At 47.3% G+C, this 11046-nt stretch overlaps 1 protein-coding gene and 1 long non-coding RNA gene across 2 annotated transcripts in view; one reads left to right on the forward strand and one right to left on the reverse strand.

Moving 5' to 3' along the window:
- The window catches only part of LOC112551925, a 9513-nt gene extending 6039 nt beyond the window's left edge, over nucleotides 1-3474 (reverse strand). Inside the window, exons 1-3 of the long non-coding RNA XR_003096268.1 lie at nucleotides 2749-3474; nucleotides 2563-2632; nucleotides 133-191 (exon numbers count right to left, since the gene is read on the reverse strand). This is a non-coding gene — a long non-coding RNA (uncharacterized LOC112551925). The remainder of the gene's footprint in view (nucleotides 1-132; nucleotides 192-2562; nucleotides 2633-2748) is intronic.
- A 111-nt stretch (nucleotides 3475-3585) lies between these two features.
- LOC102378980 (gallinacin-10-like) lies at nucleotides 3586-8707 on the forward strand. The gene is made up of 3 exons (XM_014524788.2): nucleotides 3586-3742; nucleotides 5657-5823; nucleotides 8161-8707. Exons 1-2 carry the CDS (start codon nucleotides 3685-3687, stop codon nucleotides 5791-5793), a joined length of 195 nt encoding a protein of 64 aa, XP_014380274.1. The 5' UTR covers nucleotides 3586-3684; the 3' UTR covers nucleotides 5794-5823; nucleotides 8161-8707.
- Nucleotides 8708-11046: the final 2339 nt, after the last annotated feature.

Genomic DNA, 11046 nt, shown 5'->3' on the forward strand with positions numbered 1-11046 from the left:
GCAAATTGGTCTATGAACTGGAGCAAAAGACGAAATTTTGGAGGGACCCACAGGCAGGGATAGGGTGGATGGAAGAAGAAATTACTGTTTATCACAGTGCAATCTCCTTTGTAAACATGGAGGTGGCGTCACCTTTCTGCTACTTCCTCCTCTGCTCAAGCTCCACATCTTGCACAGGGAAACAGCCACGTCTGAACACATAAAAGGATTAAGCGTATTAATAATTTGCAGACCAAAAATGCCATTCACTTGCAGTTATGCATGATAAGAGAGGCAGTGAGGACTCAAACTGCTGAGCCAGAACATCAGTTAGGACAGGGGTGGGCAATTATTTGGGTCAAAGGGCCTCTTAGGGAATTTTGGGAGGTGTCGCAGGCTGCGTCAGCATCCCCCCCCCATGCACACAGCAGCTCACCAAAAATCCCTACGTGGCTCTGGTCCACACTGGGCCAGGTGGCTGGGATGGGGCTGTGGGCCGTCAGGGAGTGGCATCGGGGACCGGGACAGGCAGGTGGGGCTGAAGCGGGGATCGCAGGGCCGTGACAGTGTGGAGCCGGGGACCGGAGCAGGGCCACGATCTGCTCCTAACATGCCCCTGCAACGGGCACCAGTTCTGTGGGCAGGGGCATGCGGGAAGCCGATCATGCCTCAGCCCCACACTGTCACCTCCCTGCAATCTCCCTGGAGATCTTCCTGGAGACTGGCCAGGACCCATGCTGCCAGGGCTCACTGTCAGGCAGGTGGGATGGAGCTGCAGGCGGGTGGGAGTGGTATCTGGGAGCAGGATGGGCCAAGACCTTGGGGTGGTGACAGTGCGGGGCCAGAGTCTGCAATCCACTCGCTGCATGCCCCTGCCTGCAGAACCAGCGCCCATTGCAGGGACATGAGGGCAGCGGATCATGGCTCTGTCCTGAGTCCTGTCCCCGTGCTGTCACTGCACTGCGATCCCACCCTGTGATCTCATCTCGCTCCCGGCCACCGTTCTCTGCCTGGCCGTGGCCCTATCCCAGTTGCCCAGCCATGCACCCTGCCCACGCAGGTCCTACCCTCAGCAATGGGCATGGGGTGGATGAGCCAGTAAGAGTTGCTGCCTGGGCTGCCAGGAAGGAAGTCTGGGCACTGTGCTGCCCCAGCCCTGCTGGGCAAGCAGGGGTGGCGGGACCAGCCTCATGTATCATGGCCTGGACTGGCCCCCACACTTGGGCTGGACAGGACCAAGGGACCCACTGTGGACTGGACAAAATCCCTTTGCAGGCTGGATCCAGCTCATAGGCTGTATTTTTCCCACCCCTGAGTTAGAAAATACAATAGGCCCTTCCAATACCAAGAAATTACCTTATCTGTTATTTGTGAGGCCACCTAGATATATCTATTTAACTGCTGGGTAACACAGCTTAGAAAACCCAACATCTACAATTCTAGAAATTTACAGTGAAAGTTCTAGAAACATCTCATCAGCATCAAACGACCGCCTACAACTGTGAAGTTAGTCTGCAGCAAAACCCACTGAAAGCTGGCACTTTTTTGCAGCCTCTCTCTCTAGCCATAAGTCCATCACATCAAACTACCATCCTACCAAAACCCAGTGCTTTTCATTTATGCTGTTAACATGGCAACCAGCAAACACAATCTCAGGTGCTACATCTAGGGAAAAATGAGCAAACACACAAATATAGACAGGGGTACAACTGCCTAGGCAGCAGCACTACCAAAAAGCATATGGGAGCTATGGAAAACCACAAGCTTAACTTGAGTCACTAGGATGGTGAAGATGCAAAGCAAATACAATCTGAGCTGTATGAACATGAGCTTGTAAGCAAGACACAGGGCATGTCTACATGTGTATTTATGCCAGCTTAAATTTACTGCGCAGTAAATTACTGCACAGTAAGTAGGAATAGGCCAGTGTCTCCACATGCAGGTGTGAAAGCACATTAATGCTGTGTGTGGACTGGCTTGGACTAGAGTTAGTCCCAAGTCAGTCCATACACATAGTGTTACTGCGCAGTAAGGCGTCTACATGTACATCATTATTGTGTAGTAACTAATCAGGAGTAAATATGATACCTGCATGATGTAGGTATCAGATTTATGCTCAAATCGGTATAAGTTACATATTTACTGTATAGTACGGGCCTGCACATGCAGACGCGTCCCCATGCTGCACAGTAATTTTGGTTTCTGCACAATAAATGCACATATGTAGGCGCGCCCACAGGAGGTGATAGTATCACACTACTCAGTGCTGGTTAGGCCTCAGCTGGAAAACTGTGTCCAGTTCTAGGCGCTACATTTTAAGAAGGAAATAGAGAAACTGGGGTAGTCCCAAGGCCGGCAACCAGGATGACAAAGGGTCTGGAAATCAAGCTGTATGAAGAAAGTTGGTTAGTCTGAAGGAAAGGAGATTAAGGGGAACATAAGAACAGTTTTCAGCCATTTGAAAGGCTGCCATAGAGAAAAGCCACTGGTCTCTCTTGCCATAGCAATGGATTTAACCAGCAGCATTGATTAAATCTCAAGCAAAACTTCCTAACTGTAAGAATCATAGAAGACAAGAACAACCTGTGCAGCGAAGATGTGGAGTCTCCTTCACCGGAGATTTTCAATGAGAGGCTGGGCAGGCGGCTTCTGTCTGCAATGATTTAGAAATAAAACACTGCACATCCATGCAGGGGGCTGGACTGGCTCAGTCCTTTTGTCCCTTCCAACCCTCGGAGTTTTTGATTCTCTCACAAGCCGGCCCCTTACCTGCTGCAAAGCATAGTCTCTAGGGTTGCCAGCAACAGCAACTCAGATGTGCCCATTAGCAATGGGAACTGCTAACCTACCACGTGCCGCTCTCTCCAGTCAGTCTGGAAATAAAACTGTCTTCCATTTGCTGCAATAACAGAGATCCAGCCTGTGCACTAACTGAATCCTGGTATCAGAGCTGAAATCCTGGTCCCACAGACGTGAAAGGAAATTTTGGATTTCACCCAAGATCACTATGCATGAATATGCACAAAGGGAGATATTATGCTATTATGCAGGGAAGTAGCACAAGGCCTAGGGGCCAATTCAGCATAAGTAAAGCTCACACCATAGGACTTAACGGGGTTCCTAAGCTGCACAAGGGGGAATTCCTCCTGCAGCATGATTAAACGTCACCAGTGCGGTGAATTTGCACTTGTGACTCAATCAAGTGCTTCTCCCCAGCTCTGCCAGCACATCTTTCTATTCCCAGTTAGGGATGCGGGAAGGCTGAGACAAAGTGAAATGACTGCAGGGACAGTGTGGGATCAGAGGCATGCAGTTTCTAAATCCCAAGCCCCCTGCTCTGACCATGCCTCCCTCTTCACCCTCCGTGGAAATGGACCTCCAGAAGCTGGGGGTGCATGAAGCATGCAGTGCAACTTGGCCGCTGTTCAAGTTACACAATGCGTCGACATGGTTAACTGAATTTCACTCGGTAAGACTGCAGTATTTTGGTTGCACACTTCACTGAAACCCGTCACACCTGGGGAACTGACCTGCTCTCCAGAAGAGAGGAACAGTTACTTATTGACAATGTCCCAGCGTTTCACAATCCCCAGAGCCCTATAAATACAGGGAGGTGGGCTTAGCTCCTTCGTCACCGAAACTTCAGTCTCGATTGATCAAAGAGCTACTCTCAGGTGACACAAAGATCCCAGGTGACCGACAGTCATGAGGTTCCTTTACCTGCTTCTTGCTGTTCTCTTCTTCCTCTTCCAGGCTTCCTCAGGTGAGATGTTAAATAGATGATGCTAAGAAGGAAGAATGGGTTAGGGTGGGGAGGGGTGGGGTGCATTTATGTACAAGGAAGACGAAGCTATATGACTTAATAACAGGCTCAATCTATGATTTGTGATTCTGTGACTCTAAGACTATGAGGGTGGTCAAGCACGGGACCAGCCTACCTGGAGAAGCTGTGGACTCTCCATCCCTGGAAATTTTCCAGAGCAGGTTAGATAGACACTTGGCTGGGATGGTTTAGTCAAGGATGTTTCTGCCGTGATCAGAACAAGACTAAATGACTTCATAAGGTCCCTTCTGGCCCTATGATCCTATGATCTTGTCCCTCAAGGCACAGAGAGGGTAAATGCAATACTGAGGATGGCATATTTCAAGGGTAGGCAACCCCTGGCATGGGTGCCAGAGCATAGCACATGAAAGCATTTGGCTTCGCACACATGCCTTAGGGTAGACAGCAGGACCTGCAATGCCACAAGAAGGATCAGGCCCCTTGTAGCTCCCCCGCCATCTGCTCCTGGCATGCCAACATCTTACAAATCATGGTTATGGGTGTTTTTTGGCACTCTGCCCAAAAATGCTGCCAACCCCTGGTACAGTCAATACATTTGGATGGCATTAAGATGCCATCTGTATCCAGTTCCATTGCCACACTTCAAAAGTGAGACTTTTCTTACATTTGGCATTTGAGAGCTGTGTTTTTTGCAAGTGGTGTATAGATATTCAAGTACCTACCTGAGAAAACGATATCCACCAGCAAAGGCCTTTTTAATTTAGCAAAGAAAAGGATAATAAGATCCATTGGCTGGAAGGTGAAATTTGACAAATTCAATCTATGACCAAGACATATTTTTAAGGTAGAGGGTACTTAACCACTGGGACAGGTTAAGAGGGTATGTAATGGATTCACTGCTATTTGAAGTCTTCGAAACAAGACGATACTTATTAGAGACAGTCACAAATTTTTTGACCAAATATTGTTTTGGTCAGATAATGCCAGTCCACTGAAACAAGAGTCACATTGTAGTGACAGGCACTTTTGCCAGCTATCCGTTTTGGAAGCTGGTACTTTTAAGGAACAATGTTTAACTGTGACAGTCATCAATGGGGAAAGCTTGTGGCTTAGGGCACCTATACACATGACAGACCTCTGCTCTGACATGCTAATTAGTATGCATCGGACCAGACTTGATTAATCTAGTCTGCTGCAAGTCTGCTGGAGCGTGCTAATTAGCGTGCTCCAGCAGCCTCCGCATCGTGTGTATTCAGCACATTTCAAACTGATGGCAGGGGTGCTTTAACTAAAGCTTGTTTGATGAACTTTAGTTAGTGCCCCCACTGCCATTTTGAAACATGGGATACTGAATACACATGATGCTTTAATTAGAGCAGCTCTCAGAGCTGCTCTAATTAAAGTACCCCTTCCCCCTCTGCCCCGGAGCATGTGTGTAGATACCCAGAGATACCAGACCTCCTTTTCAACAGAGAAGGAAGTGCATGCATTGCTTCTCGGGCACGTGCAGCAGTACAGACAGACACTCAGGCTCGATAGATCCTATCACAAGGCTTCCTGCTGCCTGAGTTGCACGATCCGCTCTTCTTAATCAAGACCGTCCACAAAATCATTAGCACAGCTAACCCTGGAGGTAGACAGAGAGCATGCTTCATTGAGGATGTTAAATAGGCCAAGGTGACAAACCTATGTCCATAGCTACAGTGAACAGGTTGGCAAGTTAGGTGGGCCTGGCTCTGTCTCTGCTAAATTGGAGTATCAGATTTCAACCCTGCTGTATGATTCTTCAGTGAAAAAAATGAATTAGATGCAAGGGTTGGCTTTGCCCAGGACCGTATTTCTCCTACATTTGTGTCTAACAACCCAGATTCGAACTGTGTCTTCTTCACACAGGCTTTGTGGACGTCGCCCCAGCTGACACCGTGGCATGCAGAAGTCAACAGAATTTCTGCCGCCTCGGGACCTGCCCTCCAACATTTGAAGCTTCAGGCACTTGCCACAACGGAGCCTTGCTTTGCTGTTCAAAGTAAAGTGCTACCCAAGCTGTGGAAAACCACACGGTGGGAGAAGGGGAGGGAAAGGGAGACAACATCAAAGAAGCTATTGAAACAGGGAGGGTGAACGTGAGCAGCTGGGTGAGCCAAGAGGAAGGTTAAATGGGAATGTAGAGTGCACTGGTATTTAGGAGCTAGACGTCCTTATGCGGCTGGGATCGGTCTGCATGAGTTTAAGGAACAGGGAAGGTTGACATTTCCCTGTATGGAACAATTTGCTGAAACTTTTCATTGATCATTTGAATTGTAACGGGAAACGAACTGATTAACACCATCTATGGCTATGATAATGATGATGATGATGATGTGCATTTCTACACATAGCTGGTGGAAAAACAGATTTCCACAATTAAAAACAATATATTTTTAAAAGAACAAAAAGGCGGGGGAGGGACAGGATCATTTACAATTTTGCATTTTCCCTTGATCTTTTCCCAATCAACTCTATCAAGGAAAAAGAGTGTGTTTCAGTAGGAATAGTAAATAGGTTTGGATGTGCTTGTCGTGGATGTCTGCTCCGATGCGTGCTAATTAGCATGCATTGGAGCAGACTCAAATAACTGAGTGTCCTGGAGCGGGTTAATTAACATGCTCCAGCAGCCTCCATGCCACATCCATTCACCATCCTCGTTCTTCAAAATGGTTGGGGGGGAGGTGCTTTAACTAAAGCTCATCGAGTTGAAGTTCCCCTGTCACCATTTTGAAGTGTAGGATGCTGAATACACCTGACGCTGCAGGTGCTTTAATTAGAGCAGCTCTCAGAGCCATTCTAATTAAAGCACCACCACCCCCCTGACCCCGGAGCACATGTATAGATGCCCATCATGCCTGAATTTGTGACTGAGAGGGCATATACGTTTACACAAGACGTTTACTGCAGAGCTGGCTAATTAGCTCCGCGGTAAAGTCTCACCATCTACACGTGCGGTGTAGGCCAAAGTATTTGCTATTAGGCCAAAGTAAACTCATTACTTCCACTGTAGGATAGTACTGCCCAACACAAATACTATCCTACTGCAGAGCCACAACGCATGTGTAGATGCTGACCAGAGGCTACCCCCTCACCAGCAACCTCGTGCCTCAGTCAGTGCCTCCACCGCATGTTGAACCATGTCAATGCAGCCCTTGGCGGGCACCCTGACCACTGGGGCCCTCTGCCAGCCAGGGCTGCTCCAGCCCGGTTCAATGTGCTGTGGTCCCAGGCGTATGTGTAAATGTTGTGCCCGCAATAAAATCCGGTGCTAACTGCGCCGGAGTTCATTGCGTCAAATTAATTTCACACGTAGATGTACCCAGTGAGTCCAGGTGGATATTTGTTTCACTTTTGTCTTTGAGGCCAACATTTAGGTTCACTTGGAAGTTTTCGGGGGAATAGACTCTTCCCCTTCCCTGAGAGTGTTAAGCTGTGTTTGCCAGGCACATTTGGAAATCAGCTTTCATGTGATAAAGATAAAACATACCTTTGCCCCTCTGCACATACTTCCCCACGGTAGTACCATCCCTTTACAGAGATCATCAGGGCAAGATGCAGAATCGTAGGTGGGGATGTAAAAAGGTATAGCCCACTTAGAGTCCAGAGAGTTACCTGATTTATGCCAACTGATGATTTGGTCTTTTGTGAGCTTTTCTAGCCTCCTTCTTTCATCATGTTATTCAGTTTCATGACTTTCAAGCACATTTTCACAATGCAAGTAAACATGGCCTGATGCAACCTCCAGCACGGGGTTAACAAAACCCAATCTAGTGTTGTGGGGTACTGTAGCTTCAAAACTTAAGGCAAGTTTCTTCCTGGGTCTTTGATATATTCTAAGGTCACTCATTTGATGAGCTGAACAAACTCAAGTCAAGCATCCGGCAGAACGAGGCACTTGCTTCCATGCCACCTAAGGAAGCAGATCCACTTTTCTCTTACTAGTACTAGAAGGGAAGAAATGTAACCTGTGCTCATGCCAATATTTGGAGGGAACAACAACCATTGCAAGCGGAGATAAAAATGTTTCCTAATGATATTTGATCCAAGAAAGACGATGGTCTGCTCTAAAGATGAAGCTCTCCAAATCTCCGTTATTATGGTTAAAAATCAAAATCTTCAGATTTTCCTCTGATGCCAGTCAGGGTTTAGCCAGTAGACCCATGCTAGAAGAACATATTAAGGGCCAAGAAAGGCCCAAAGGTGCTACATCAGCTGCAGGATGGCCCCCCTCAAAAAAGAAATTGGTCCAAATGGTGTAGATAAAAGGGTAAAGGGATGGCTATGTTAAGGGCCCTGTAAGATGAGGCTAGATGAGATCCTTCAGGATCTTACATCAGTGAAATAACACACTTCCTTTTCTACCCTTCTAGGGTTCCAGGAGTCTAAGAGATTTCCTCACAACACCAGAACCATTCACACTGCCTGACGGAAGCCTACTCAATGAATTCCTTTTTCTAGACCTTCCTGCAAGATCATTAGAACAAAAGTTTCCTACAACCATATGATGGGGTGGGGGAACAACCAATCAAAGTCATCTCCAGCTCTCCGAGACCCACTTGTCTTGCTTTTAATTAATACAGCGGCCTTGCCAGCACTTTGCATGAGTATTCCAGTCTACCTCGCCGGGATGTTTCCAATACTAATCAGTTCATGTTTTTGCAGCTGTTTGGGAGATGAAGGATAAAACATATTCAAATTATGATTTTAGTCATGAAAAAAATAAAGGGTATTTTAACCTTATTGCTGTGATCGTGCACTGTTGTGTTTTTTTTAAGCCAGTAATAGGTTGGCTTCAGAGGTTGGATAGGAAACAGTTATTGATGTAAACGGTTTTTCTTTTTTAACATCTGCGCCCGAAAGCTTGCTAAGAACTTTTTTCCAACGACTCAGTTGGTCTAATAAAAGATATCACATCTACCCAAAGAAGCTGGTCTGCTTATTGATACAAACACACTATAGAGACTCTAAATCCAAGGAGGAAGAAGACCAGGGTTTTCGAGTGTTGGAGCTAAGGGACATCCCAAAAAACAATAGTCTAGCTCAGTTTGTGGTTCTTATTCAGTCAAAAGCTTCATGATGCTGCTCCTTCCAGCAAAATTCAGCAAACACATGACAATGACTACAGAGTAACTTACCTAGGTTTTACTCTGCAGTAAATAGCGGACATACCGGGTGTGTCTACACATGCACATTTACTGCGCAGTAACTTAAATTACTGCACAGTACAGGCACATGTTTACATGTGCACGCCCCGTACCGCACAGTAAATATGGCGATTTATGCCAACTGGATTATAAATTTGATATACCTACATCCTGCCAGGATCAAATGTATGCCCGATTAGTTATTGCACAGTAACACACGCGTAGACACTTTACTGTGCAGTCACACTGTGTGGGTGGACTGACTTCGGACTAACTTTAGTCCCAAATCAGTCCACACAGTGTTAATGTGCTTTAACGCCCGCATGTGTAGACACCAGCTTATTCCCGCTTACTGCACAGTAATTTACTGAGCAGTAAATTTAAGCGGGTGTAAATGCATGTGTAGACACACCCAGTGCTAACTTTTCCAAGCTATTTGGTGCTATTGCACGCTTGGCCACTAGAGGGCAGGGAAGCTATTTGTATGGGGTACTCCAAGCTCAAACTGACTGGGAAGCAAACTCCAACTGGCATCAGTTTATAGCCAGTCCGTCCTCACTTTCTGAGTGGTAAATGCAGCCCCAAGTGGAAGGAGTTGCACCAGTGTAGGGCTGTGCAATATGTATCCACTCCACTTTTACTCCAGAACAATACATATGTAATCCACAGTCAACATGTCACGTGTCTGCATCCTGAGCAAGGCCTACAAGATTAGGCACTAGAGCTGTCAGTGGGGCTGTAACACTCAGGCAATGCATGTGTGTGTGCATGTGTGTATGTGTGTGTATGTGTACATGCACATTGCACCTGCCTCTGGTGGGGAAATCCAAGTGACTATACCCAATAAGCGGAGATGGGGGAATGTGTGGCCCAGGTGGGGCTGCCACTGTAGCATAGAGGATCCTACATAGATGAGACCTAAGTGCCTTTTTAATACACAAAACAGAAAGGTTAAATTACTGGAAAATGAGTGGTCTTTTCCCCATCCATTTAGAAAGGGGTTTATAGAACTTCTCCCCACCCCGTCCAACAAAAAGAGGTCAGAAACTGTACTCCTAACAGTAGGCATCAGTACGCATCCATGATGCAACACAGGATTACCATTGGAGCGGTAGAGTGTGGTCCAGTGGTCCAGGCAGACTGGCCGTTCAATAGGGAAGGAGAGGGAGGGCCTTCCCATGCACCCTCTGGTCCAGTAGCATGAGGGAGTTTGAACCTACATCTCCCCATTTCCCAGCAAAGCACCTCAACTCCCAGGGCCTGAGCTCGGCAGGCCCAAGAACATCCCCCAAGCCCATGCTGGTGATCCCACCTCTCACCCCAATGGAGTTTGGGAGGCAGTCATCATCCCTATGGATGTTCTCATATCATACCTTGGGGGTTTATATGCCATTATGCACCAGCTTGAACAGAATAGGTTCACTACCAAGCTTGAGCACCTCTGGAGAATAAGTCTAGCTGTGCAGTGGAAATATCATCTCTAATCCATGTAGGCAGCTGTTTTTAACCATGTACATAGCACAGACACCTTTAGGCAAAACAGGTTTTGGGCCTTGGCCGCTATTCTCTCTGGACCCTCAACAGGGGCCCCATGAGTTGCATATAGCTAGTCAGGCTGGGGGCTAGGAGAAAGACAGGGTTTCCTTTTAACCTGCCTGGTCAAAGGCACTGCTGGATCACTGTGCTCGAGATGCTGACCCACATCAAAACCATGAGGAACTTGTGGACCTCCCAGTGAGCAGCTGTGGAGACCCTGGGCCATCCTGACACCTTTGGTCCAGAATGACTGAGACCACAGAGGTCCCCCAGAAAATGCACCTGGCAAAGCATGTCCTCTTTTGCCAGATGTTGCACTTTCAGAAAGGGGAAAACCTCCTTAGTCTAAGGGCCCTGTTTCAACCTTTTTTTTCATGTGAAAAGTGCTCTCTGTCCTAGGAGCAGGGACGGGAACCCAGGACTGCCCCATCTCTGACCCCAGCGCTTTTTCCTGCCCAGGCGGAGGGTCGGACTCGATGATCTGTTGAGATCCCTCTGACCCTAACATCTATGAATCTATGAATCTTCCCTGTCTAGCTCCTTCCTATTTGCCATCCACCAGGCCTCGCGGTTCTT

The sequence above is a fragment of the Alligator sinensis genome, unplaced genomic scaffold, assembly GCF_000455745.1.
Source record: "Alligator sinensis unplaced genomic scaffold, ASM45574v1 scaffold687_1, whole genome shotgun sequence".
Taxonomy (NCBI): domain Eukaryota; kingdom Metazoa; phylum Chordata; order Crocodylia; family Alligatoridae; genus Alligator; species Alligator sinensis.

What these genes read in the sequence shown, in the direction of transcription:
- LOC102378980 (XM_014524788.2), top strand. Translation starts at nt 3,685, where the DNA reads ATGAGGTTCCTTTACCTGCTTCTTGCTGTTCTCTTCTTCCTCTTCCAG. An exon ending in CCTCTTCCAGGCTTCCTCAG is followed by an intron (nt 3,743 to 5,656) that starts GTGAGATGTTAA and finishes TTCTTCACACAG; the next exon opens with GCTTTGTGGACGTCGCCCCA.